Source organism: Ipomoea triloba, chromosome 2, assembly GCF_003576645.1.
Source record: "Ipomoea triloba cultivar NCNSP0323 chromosome 2, ASM357664v1".
Classification (NCBI taxonomy): domain Eukaryota; kingdom Viridiplantae; phylum Streptophyta; class Magnoliopsida; order Solanales; family Convolvulaceae; genus Ipomoea; species Ipomoea triloba.
Window position 1 is genome coordinate 9,115,195 of NC_044917.1, and position 12,651 is coordinate 9,127,845.

At 31.8% G+C, this 12,651-nt stretch overlaps 2 protein-coding genes across 2 annotated transcripts in view; both read left to right on the forward strand.

Annotated features, from left to right (window-relative positions):
- Positions 1 to 3,558: 3,558 nt before the first annotated feature.
- On the forward strand, positions 3,559 to 8,343 carry LOC116010362 (aldehyde dehydrogenase family 2 member B7, mitochondrial-like). The gene is made up of 11 exons (XM_031249737.1): positions 3,559 to 3,736; positions 4,264 to 4,398; positions 4,498 to 4,640; positions 5,290 to 5,443; positions 5,550 to 5,779; positions 6,070 to 6,159; positions 6,537 to 6,710; positions 6,792 to 6,929; positions 7,144 to 7,281; positions 7,377 to 7,438; positions 7,868 to 8,343. Exons 1-11 carry the CDS (start codon positions 3,667 to 3,669, stop codon positions 8,139 to 8,141), a joined length of 1,608 nt encoding a protein of 535 aa, XP_031105597.1. The 5' UTR covers positions 3,559 to 3,666; the 3' UTR covers positions 8,142 to 8,343.
- Positions 8,344 to 11,776: 3,433 nt separating this feature from the next.
- The window catches only part of LOC116011026 (aldehyde dehydrogenase family 2 member B7, mitochondrial-like), a 6,732-nt gene continuing 5,857 nt past the window's right edge, over positions 11,777 to 12,651 (forward strand). Inside the window, exon 1 of the mRNA XM_031250525.1 lies at positions 11,777 to 11,876. Coding sequence (XP_031106385.1) covers positions 11,807 to 11,876 — 70 coding nt within the window. The 5' untranslated portion in view covers positions 11,777 to 11,806. The remainder of the gene's footprint in view (positions 11,877 to 12,651) is intronic.

Below are 12,651 nucleotides of genomic sequence, written 5' to 3' on the forward strand. Positions count from 1 at the left end.
ATTAGTCATGACAAGGAGATTCAAAACTCTTTCAAAGAGAGAAGAAGTAAAATACACCCCAAAAAAAAAACTTTTAAAAGTCAATCTATATAAATTTATTATATTCCACATAAGCTTCAATTATTCTTAGCACGTGATCATACTTTCATTTGTCTTCTCTGGATTTCATCTTCCTTAAAAATTTTACGGAGTACCATAAAGCATTATTCGTACGTTGCAGAGGTCACGTCGCACAGTGCACGAGGTAACAAAAAAAGATAGCCCAAAAAATAAATTACAATAGATTTTTTTTTTTGAAGATTAGATATTTATTATTATAAAATAAAAAAAAAATACAAATATGTCATTGAACTATTTGAGAATAGTAATTAACCCACCGAACTCGAATAAGTTCCAAATTTATTCCTAAACTTAAAAGAAAAGAGCAATTAGCATTTTAACATGTTAACAACTAACAAGTTTGTGCTTATTAGGATGCTATATGTATTTTTTATTTTCTAGTTTTTTATTATCTTACTAAGAATTTGACCCTTTATAAAAATAAAAATAAAAACTAAGCAAAAAAAAAAAAAATCTTACTAAGCAATTAGCATTTCCCACATATATTGAGGTGTCATCATGTGATTGGTAGTTAAATTTATTTATTAGTTTAGTGGTGGGTAGGTCAAATGTTTAGTTTTTTTTTAAGGGTTAAATGCTTATTAGGATAATAATAATAAAAAATATAAAATAAAAAGGCAAAAACTTGTGTGAGACCGTCTCACCATGAGACGGGTCGGGTCAATATGCAAATGTAACACTTATATGCACAAATGTCATACTTATATGCTTAAATCTAATACTAATCAGGAATAAAATTTTTGTTACTTATAAGGGTAAATGTAATACTTTTAAGGGAAAATACAATACTTTCACATTTCGATTTAAAAGTATTACATTTGTCATCAAAAGTATTATATTTGCCTTTATAAGTAAGGGGCACTTGTCAACATTACTTATTATGAAAAATGTATTACTTTTTCTCTTATAAGTAACAAAAATTGTATTATTGGTTAGTGTTATATTTGAGCATATAAGTATGACATTTGCACATATAAGTATGACATTTGCATGGTGCTTTGACCCGACCCGTCTCACGAACAAGAATCTGTGAGACGGTCTCACCCAAGTGTGACCCAAATAAAAATTACACGTGGCATTCTAATCAACACAAACTTCTTGTTAACCTGCTAAAAATGCTAATTGCTCTTTTTTTTTTTTTTTTCGGTTCACAGATAAATTGGAGCTTATTCGAGTTGGGTAGCTTAATTGCTATCTCCAAATAGTTTTGTGGCGTATTTGTACCTTTTTCCCTTATAAAATTGAAAACATAACTTTTTTTTTAAATACAAGTTCAAATAAAAACAATATTTTCTATATAAAAAAAACTAAAATAATATCATTCGTCCATTTGGGATTATTAACAACTTAAATATAAGGAGAAGAGCATGGTGACAATTTCTTTAAGAGAAAATATTTGATTCAGTGTTGATGTATTTATACTCTACACTAGCAATTAACCACAATGCACCACTCATTTAAAAAAAAAAAGGTCTTATATTACTTATTTAATTGAATAATTATAACAATTTAAAATTATTTACAAAACTGGTCCAGTCAATAATGATTTTTTTTTCCTTTGGAAAATGCTAAGCACCCTTTCTTTTTTCATTCATAAAATGACTACGTCGTACATTATGTGACAAAATGCTAGCCAATAGTTTTATTTTTAAAAAAAATCTTTTTAAATTTTTAATCTTATATAACATGGAGTATCTATTTGTGTGTAGTAAAAATAGAGGTGCATACCATGGTCTTCTTTTAATGAGGTGGCACATTATGATTAATTGTTGATGTATATCCCTTATATATATTTTTTCATTTGAGTTTATTCAGTTTTTGTGTTAGATTTATATGTATAAGTTCACTTTTAGGTTTTTTTTTTTCAAAACATTCACCTTTAGTCTTAGTATTATATATTCTGGCATGACCATTTTAAGTCATCTGTAAAAAAAAAAAAAAACTATTTAAATGGCGTTAAATACAAGTACATTTTGGTCTATTCAGTTCTAAGTGTTAAGTCTTTTTCCTTTTTTTGGTCCTAGATTTATATGCGTCATTTCATTTTTAAAATTTTTTTTTCTTCCAAAACATCCTCGTTGTTCCTAACATTATTGTGGTACAACCCTTTTTGATCTCCGTCAATAAATATGTTTAAATAACATTATGATGTTATTAACCACTCAAAATCTTCCCTTTTTTGTTATGTTTAAAGACTGACTGGTTACATCTCGAGTGTTGACTGTTGAGCGGCCCAAGCACGAGTGTCCTGCCCAACTGCTTGTTAGGTGGTGTCGACTGGGTATCCATCAGTAACTTTTCAACCCTTAATATATATTACACTTTGATTTTAAAGTATTGCATTTTTAATTAAAAGCATCACATTTTTTCTCGTAAATATTATATTTTCTCTAAAAAATAACAATCAATTAATTTATCCAGATTATCAATACATTCTTTTCTCATAAGTAATTATTCAACTCCTAAATATTACTCCGTATATTTTAATTTAAAAGTAATATATTTTCTCCTATAAGTAATAAGCAATTTATTCATAATTTGTATTACATTTTTCAATATATAAGTATTGCAATTTTTATCTTGACCGCGAGACTATATAATATTTATATCTATTTTCTATCTTCTTTTTATTTTTTTACGAAAATAAGAAGTAAAAATTGTAATTTATGTCTCTCACAAACATGTCAATTATCAATGTCATTCCTGAATTATTAGTGGTGTAAATGTTGTCCACCAATTTTCAAAACGTGACATATATTGCCCCTCCCCTAATAGGAAGAAAGAGAAACATTGTTGTAGGCGGAAGGATAACAAACGAAGAAAGAAAAATGAAGGAAAATAAACGTGGTCTTCAAATAGGGAAAACCACATTTGCACCACTAATAATTCAGGGAGGGGCGAGGGGCAATATATGTCATGTTTTGAAAATTGAGGAACAACATTTGCACCACTAATCATTCAGGAATTGCATTGATAATTGATATATTTTGAAGTGCATAAATTACAAATTTTCCAAATAAGAATTATATGGAGTAATACTACTGCTTAAATGTAATTATTATTTAAAAAAAAAAATCAATGATGTACTCTGAGTAACTTTATTAATACACAGTAAATTCATGTACTATCATGTAAAGTATGCATAAAGTTTAATGTGAAAAAATTACTTCAAGTTCCATTGAAGTATATGCATGTAAAAATGCAATGCCGTTCTTCAAACTTACCTACCTGTACCTAGGAGCCTGCACAAAAAAAAACTCTGTGTCCTTTTCAATTTTATTATTATTTTTAAAAAGAAATTAGTGTGGTGTCCTTTTCAATTTTATTATTATTATTATTATTATTTTAAAGAAAAGCCAAGAATAAAAGTGTGGAGGAGAGAAAGAGAGTATTATAGTTGTCACTCTGTTATCAACTTGCCAATTGCCATCAGTGTTGCCATATTTTCTTGGAGAGTATAGATAAGAATCAGGCAGTTCACAAAGCCCAAAGAAAAATTAAAGAAATCTGAAAAGTGAAGAAGCAAGCTAAGGTTGAGAGCACAAAATGGCTTCTCGCAGACTTTCTACCTTGCTTTCTCGTTCACTCTCCTTTCCTTCTGCATCTGCTTTTCTGGGTATCTCTCTTTCTTTCTTTCTGCATATATGAATATTCTAGCATATATTGTGTCTTGGACATTTCAAATCTTGATTATGGGGTTTTTTTTTTGTTTTTTTTTTTTTAAATATATTTCTTGGTTGCAAGTTGGGGTGTGCATGTGATGAGCTTTCATGGGATATTTTCAAAGAGTTATATAATTATAAAATTATAAATCAATCTCTTCCTGGAAACCTGGAAGTCTTATAGCTGAAATCCTGAAGAAATAGTGATTTCCAAATGAGATTTCTCTGCTTTCGTTTGATATGTCCCCTTCTGTCATGCATGAAAAGTTCTTGGAGGGGACATGATTCTGTTATGTTTGACCTGATGAGATGCAAATCTTGCAAAAAGATATATATATATTAAAAAAGAAAAAGAGAATGTACTGTACTGTTAAAAAAATATAATTCCTAAAGGTTTTAGGGTTTAAGATTAGTCTAATTTAAGCTAAAAAATTAATGTGTTTGTGGATCGGAATTTTATTTTATATTTTTTTTTTATCAGGGTGGAAGTATGGTGTAGAAAGAGGCATCCAAAGGTTTAGCACTGCAGCGGCAGTTGAGGAGCTAGTTTCTCCGGGTGTGGAAGTTAAATACACCCAGCATATAATCAATGGCAAATTTGTGGATTCAGCTTCTGGTAATAACACTTAAGACATGGTTCGATCTATAATTACTCTGTTTAGTTAAGGACAAAAGAGTTGATTTTCCTGTTTTGCCATTTTTTTGTGGTGACTAGGAAAAACATTCCCAACCTTGGATCCAAGAACTGAAGAAGTCATTACACATGTAGCAGAGGGTGAAGCGGAAGATATAAACCGCGCTGTGGCAGCTGCCCGCAAGGCTTTCGATGAGGGACCTTGGCCCAAAATGAGTGCATATGTGCGCTTTAATTTGCTCCTAAACACTTCTACTTTCCTTAAAATCCATCTGTTTTTGTTAGAGTCAAGCATTTATCATTACCCTAAAAGATATAACTAGTAGTCAACAATCCTATTAACTACCAATTGATGGCCTATGGACTTAACCCTTTACTAGCCTTTGTCCAACAATTCTTCCTTCCAATAGTTGCCAGTCTTAACTACATACCATTGTTAGAATCAAGAACTTACACTACGCTAAAAGTTATAATTAATAGTCAACAATCTCCCTAACCATCTATTGATGGACTATAGACTTGACCCTTTATTAGCCTCTGCTCAACGATTCCTCATTCCAACACCTGCCAGTCTTGACTGCATATCACTTGTTAGAATCAAACACTTATCACTACACCAAAAGCTATAACTAGGAGCGAAGGAGTAACTTTATTTTTTTATGACCGCTATCACATTTTGTCATTTTCGAGAGTTGGACTTGACTCTTCACCGTCCTCTGCCCAACAATTGCTCTAGCCACCAATTAGTGGACTTGGTCCTTTATCCGTCCTGCACAGCAATTCCTCTGGTCACCAATTAATGGACTTAACCCTTTATCGGCCTATGTTCAACCGTTCTAACCTGGAATTTGTTTAAACTGGCAATGTTTTTAGGAGAGATCGCGGATAATGTTGAAGTTTGCTGATTTGGTGGAGAAACACACGGATGAACTTGCAACATTGGAGACGTGGGACAACGGGAAGCCATACGAGCAGGCTGCTAAATCAGAGTTGCCCATGATTGTACGCCTATTTCACTACTATGCAGGTGAGAATTGAATAAAACTTATGGAGGCATGTTTGAGTTTATAGCAGTAAAAAAGTATTGATTTTGACATGTTTCCTAAAGGGTATGTTGTTGAAATAACATATAGGTTGGGCGGATAAAATCCATGGTTTAACAGTTCCAGCTGACGGACCACACCATGTTCAAACCTTGCATGAACCAATAGGTGTTGCTGGCCAAATTATCCCATGGAACTTCCCTCTTGCCATGTTTGCTTGGAAAGTCGGTCCTGCCCTAGCTACTGGAAACACCGTTGTCCTAAAGACCGCAGAGCAAACACCATTAACTGCACTTTATGCCGGAAAGCTATTCCATGAGGTTAGTTCAATTGAAACACGCGTTCTGTCGGAAAACACAACTAAAAGACTAAGTTAATAGTCGAATTTATATGTATTATATGTTTGACACGCACCTAACGTGTGTGAGTTGATTATTTTTGACGAGATTCAAGCAGTTCCATTTTCAACTAAAAATTTAAACTAATAGAATTGCACATTTATGTTTATATATTATATGCTCAGGTTCAAGGAGTTCCATTGAATAGACTGCACAATTCCATGAGTTACCATTTCTGAGATTAATGTGCACAATTTCTGACTTTTTGACAGGCTGGTCTCCCTCCCGGTGTCCTAAACATTGTGTCAGGATATGGTCCAACTGCTGGTGCTGCTCTTGCTAGCCATATGGAAGTGGACAAGGTAATTGGAACTTCTGATTTTAAAGAATCGATCCTTCTGTTTTTGCTATCTTATCTACCAAAAATGAAAAATTTTACCTTATACGCTTACCACTATGTTGAAAACTAGCTAGCAGCGAAAGCGCAACTGTACAATTTACTTTTGCTAGCCTTAACTGCATAATTTACCTGATTCTGATGCCACTTGTTAGTATCAAGCGCTTATTACCACACCGAAAGTTATAACTAGTAGTGAATATGTAGCTTTATTTCCTTATGCTGTCACATTTTCGAGAAGCATGTTGGACTTACTCTTTAGGCCCGGCTACCAATTTCTTAGCCACCTGGTGCTAGATTTATTCCTTCATCTTAAAATACATTATCACTCTGTTCTTGCAGCTTGCTTTCACTGGATCAACTGATACTGGTAAAATCGTACTTGAACTGGCTGCAAAAAGCAATCTGAAGCCAGTTACACTAGAACTCGGAGGGAAATCGCCTTTCATTATATGCGATGACGCTAATATTGATAGAGCCGTGGAGGATGCACACTTTGCATTGTTCTTCAATCAGGTTTGTCTAATTCTTTTAAAACAATTTCATACTCACATTACAGCTGACCACATGAATCTCAACACATTTACATCCCTGTAGGGCCAATGTTGCTGTGCTGGTTCTCGTACATATGTCCATGAACGTATATACGATGAGTTTGTAGAGAAAGCAAAGGCGCGGGCAATGAGACGCGTTGTGGGTGATCCTTTCAAAAAAGGTGTAGAGCAAGGACCTCAGGTAATTGTGATTTAATTGAAGCATGTGTTTCGTCTCAATTAAAAATTATAGTTGCAACATCTTTTGTATCATCTCAACTAAAAGTCTAAACTGATAGTTGGATTACACATTTATGTTTATATATTATATGCTCAAGAATTTAACTTTCGACCTGAGAACAAAGTTTGATGTTTGTAGAATTTAATTTTTCTTCTGCAATGGCTATCTATCTCAGATTGACTCGGAGCAATTTGAGAAGGTCCTTAGGTACATTAGATCAGGTAAGGAGAGTGGTGCCACCCTTGAATGTGGAGGCGACAGAATCGGATCAAAAGGTTATTTCATTCAGCCCACCATTTTCTCTGATGTCAAGGTAGGGCCATGCTCACTCTTTCAGTAGTCTGAATACAAGATTATATATATAATATTAGGAAAGTAACACAAAAGTTTCACATTTTGTTTTATCAGGAGGATATGCTGATAGCACAGGACGAGATCTTTGGCCCTGTGCAGTGTGTCCTAAAATTCAAGTGAGTTGCCTTTCTTTTGACTTTAGAAGCTAAGAAGGAAACCAGATTTGTTGGGCAGAGACCCACGAAAGACTAAGATTAACAACATGTGGTTAGGAGATTGTTGGGCAAAGGCCTGTGAAGGGTCAAGTCCAACAACAAGGGGCTACGGGATTGTTGAGCGGAGACCTGTGAAGGACTAAGTTCAGCAATAAGTGGCTAAGGGATAAGAGGCCGGAAGGGTTAAGTCTAACACCCTACATCTTAAAAATGTGACTTGGTGGTTTAAGGAAATAAAGTTGTGTCTTCGCTACTATCTATAGCTTTTGATGTAGTGGTAAACACTTTATCTTAACAAGTGGTAACGGGAAAGAATAGAAGACTGGCAAATAGTAAGTATTAATCCTAACAATATTGAACATTGATGTGGGTGTACACTGATTGGCGCAGGGACATTGATGAAGTAATAAAGAGGGCAAACAATACGCATTATGGGCTTGCAGCCGGAGTTTACACAAGCGACATTGATAAGGCAAACACTCTAGCGCGGGGATTGAGAGCTGGGACTGTGTGGATCAACTGCTATGATGTGTTTGATGCGACGATTCCTTTTGGTGGGTACAAAATGAGCGGAATTGGCAGAGAGAAGGGCGTGTATAGCCTTAACAACTACTTACAGGTGAAGGCTGTTGTTACTCCCCTAAAAAATCCAGCTTGGATTTAATTCACCTACCATACATACTACTACCCAATCCATCATCTGCGTCGGCAGTATATGCATCCGTTGTACAACAGATACAAAATGTCATATACAGCATACGCAAATAATTGTTTCTGTACTAGTGTTAAAAGTAAGACTTTATGCTCTTTAACTTTGTTGCTCTATTGTAATTCTGTTGCAAATCATATATTTATCATCATATCCACCCTCAATTGTTTTAGAGAAAATAAACTAAAATACCAATTTAACACTCAATTGTCTTAGAGAAAATAAAATAAAATACCAATTTGACTTTGTAGGGATCGCAAATGGTTGAACATTTTTCGCTACTTGACTTTTTTGAACCTTAGTATCACGAATTCGGATTGTGTCTAATTGGGTTCGGTAGATATATAAAAGAATACACCAGTCACAAATTTGGCTGGGTAGGGACTTGGTAGTAATGGAGTAAATATATATTTAGTACGCAATACTCAGGATGAGTATAGATATCACTCTATCATATTCGAGTAGTTCTATAACTAATTAAGTTCATGTAGATACGTCTAGAATTTGGATAGGCTTTGAACAATAGTAAAGTACTTGTACTCAATACTCGTGACAAGTGAGGGTATCACTCTATTAAGTTCAAGACAAGCAGGTTTGGGTAGTTGTATTATTGCTATATTGCATAGGTAATCAAGTTCGTGAATTGTTAAGATATATTGTAAACAAATTTATACATAATGAAGTCAGGATGGCTGAGTGGTCTAAGGTGCCAGACTCAACTTCTTATTCTTGTGAAAGGGCATGGGTTCAAATCCCACTTCTGACAGTAATTTTTTTTTAAATGCCTTTTAAAACCTTGTTCTTGTTAGATACCCAATCTATTGTCATTACTACTGGCTCCTATACTTTGCTAATTTAGTTATTTTGTCCTTAAATTAGTCTGATTATGTCACCCTAAACCTGTACAAGAAAAAAAAAAAAAAGCAAAAAATGAAAAAACGTAGGAAAAAGAGTCTTAATTAATTAAACCACCCACAAAAGCCACGACTCAGCTCCTGCGGCAAGCTTGGTTGATCAATGGAAAGCATGGTTAACATATATAGTAAGCAGGCCCGCAGGAATTGAAAGATGAAGATTAATGGAGCTGAGCCTGAACAATTGTTATACTATACGGTGGAACATGGTTCACACAGTTCTGTGATCATGGTCCGAAAACGATTAAAGAAACGGTGATCGTTATATTTAACAAATATCGTATTCCTGATGTGTTCAGAACAAAATAAAACTACAGTGTATCTAAAACGAAATTGAATAATTTGTCTCACATATTGTGTTTATATTATCAAATTAAATTGTAATTGAATTGAAAATTGAAATGATACTTTAGTTGTGTTGAAATGAAATTACAGTATGTATAAAATAAAACTGAATAATATGTATCACATATTGAGTGTATATTGTAAAATGAAAACTGTAGTTGAATTAAAATGATACTTTAGTTGCGCTGAAATTAGTACTGTCAAATCGGGCGGGCCTGCCCCACCGCGGGCCTATTTTCTAACGGGCTTTTGCAGGCCAGCCTGTTAGGCCCACGAGCTAGGATTCATGCAATCCTAGCCTGCCCCACTCGGGTTGGTAGGCCCCGCGGGATTTTATTTTTTTTAAAGCATTGCACATTAAATTAACCGTATCACATTTTTTTCATAATTATTATAATTTCTCTGATAAATAATAATCAATAAATTTATCCAAATTATTAGTACAATCTTTTTCTCATAAGTAATTGTTGAACTCCTAAATATATTTTAATTGAAAAATATTATATTTTTCATTAAATAATAAACAATTTATTCATAATTTGTAATATTGTATTTCATTTTTAGTATAAGTATTGCATTTTCATCTTGACCAAGAGACTATATAATCTACAATTTTAATAAGAGCCAATAATGTTAAGGTTCTAACGGGAAGAAAAAAATGTTAGTGTAATTATTTTCTTAAACGAATGGTTCATATTATTTTGATTTTAGTAATCTTTTATAATTTTTCTTCTTTACCCTCTATTATATTATTTTCTTCTCTTAAATAACCCACATTCTGTTAACTTTTAACTTATATTAATTTTTATAAGAAAGGTCTTAGGTTCGAATCTCATCATAATCAAAGTTGGTATAATTGTTAAACATATACTAAGAATATGTTAGATTATATTATTGAAAATTATGTATTATTCTATTACTCTTATAGTCTTATTAAATTAAATAAATTATGCATTACTCAAAAAAAATTATGCATTACTTTAATTTAGATGTTTACAATGCCTTTATTAAAACAAAACATTCATTATCAAAAAAAATTTAAAAAGAGATATAATTTAATTAAATATATTGTATTTATTTTTTACAACAAAAGTTATTCATTATCAAAAAATTAAAAAAGAGATATAATTTCATTAGTTATATAGTCTTTATTTTCTACAATAAAAACTATTCATTATCAAAAACATTTTAAAAGAGATATAATTCCATTACTTATATTGTCTTTATTTTCTACAATGCAAAAACTCATTACCTTCAAATTCATTAATTAATTATATTTACTACATTATTCATTGTTCTCATTTTACACTATCTTGTAATTAAATATTTTGTATCAATGTTATAATTTAATACAAATTAATTTTATATATTTATTTACTAAGTATTCTATTAATAACATAGAAAAAATTTAAAAATAAATAATTTGAAACCAATCATATTAACTACTTAGGGAGGATTTGTTGACAAAAAAGACATTCAAATAACCCAATAAATTGAAGCCAAAAACTACCCCGTAATATTTTTTGGACTACATCACAGTTGTTCACTTTAAAGGTAAATTGTATTTCTTTATTAATATGATTTAAAATGTATAAACTTTTATTACCAAAAGTAGTATTTATTTATAATATTGTTTTTAGACTAAGTATTTTGACTATCGTTTTTACAAAATTATAAACATTTATTTTAGTGACAATTATAATCAATCTCTCATATATTATCTTCATTCATATATTTTGAATTACCGATTTAAATAAAAAAAATTTAACATTCAATTACATATGCATGAACATCTCCTATATATAATCTTGTATTGATATACTTTGAAATACTTATTTAAAAATAAATATTGGGCTTTATCCTGTGAAAAAACTAGTAAGAATAATATGAAGTAATACTACTGTTTAAATGTAATTATTATTTAAAAAAAATATCAATGATGTACTCTCAGTAACTTTATTAATAGACAGTAAATTCATGTACTATCATGTAAAATAAAAATACTCCGTATCAAATATGCATGAAATTCAATGCGAAAAATTACTTCAAGTTCCATTAAAGTTTATGCATGTAAAGATATAATGCCGTTCTTCAACCTTACCTAGGAGCCTGCACAAAAAAAAAAAAATTGGTATAGAATAAAAAGTCAAGAATAATAGTGTGGAGGAGAGAGAGAAAGTATAGTTATCAACATGCCATCACTCATCAGTGTTGCCATTGGAGAGTACGTATAGATAAGAATCAGGCAGTTCACAAAGCCCGAAGAAAAATTTAAGAAATCTGAAAAGTGAAGAAACTGTAACGTTTTTTTTTTTTTTTTGAACAAGAACTCAAGAAGAAGCTAAGATTGAGAACACAAAAATGGCTTCTCGCAGACTTTCTACCTTGCTTTCTCGTTCACTCTCCTTTCCTTCTGCATCTGCTTTTCTGGGTATCTCTCTTTCTTTCTTTCTGTATATATGAATATTCTAGCATATGAAATCTTGATTATGGGGTTTTTTCTTTTTAAATATATTTCTTGGTTGCAAGTTGGGGTGTGCATGTGATGAGGTTTAATTTCTTGGGATATTTTCAAAGAGTTATATACTTAATTATAAAACTACAAATCTTACTTTTGGTGTGTGGGAAATTTAATTTAATTTAATTTTTGAGAATCTGATCTCTTCCTGGAAATCTGGAAGTCTTATAGCTGCAATCCTGAAGAAATAGTGATTTCCAAATGAGATTTCTCTGCTTTCTTTTGATATGTCCCCTTTCTGTCATGCATGCAATGCTCTTGGATCGGAGAGTACATGATTCTATTATGTTCGACCTGATGAGATGCAAATCTTGCAAAAAGAATAAATAAATAAATAAATAAACAAATAAGGGAAAATGACATCTTTAGTCCCTGAGTTATAGGAGTAGTGTAGACTTAGTCCCTAAGTTATGGCTGTATGCGAGTTTAGTCCCTCAGTTATTCACAAAGTGGCGAGTTTAGTCGCTGGACATTAAATTTGACGAAAAAATTAAAAAATATTCAAAATTTGAGGGGTAAAATAGGAAATTTACATTTTATTATTCTTCTTATATCAAAATCACTTTTACAACATTATTTTTTCACTTCTTAGCCAAATTATTTTTAATATTTTTCATTTTTAAAAGCATTTTAATAACTTTCAAATGACTTGTTAGGAACCTGACTCTCGTATAACACACTTAAAACT

Excerpts from the sequence above, each read along its gene's own strand:
- LOC116010362 (XM_031249737.1), top strand. The coding sequence starts at position 3,667 with ATGGCTTCTCGCAGACTTTCTACCTTGCTTTCTCGTTCACTCTCCTTT. Across the intron at positions 6,160-6,536 it reads GCCATATGGAAGTGGACAAG|CTTGCTTTCACTGGATCAAC; the intron begins GTAATTGGAACT and ends CTGTTCTTGCAG. Across the intron at positions 6,930-7,143 it reads GTGTAGAGCAAGGACCTCAG|ATTGACTCGGAGCAATTTGA; the intron begins GTAATTGTGATT and ends TATCTATCTCAG.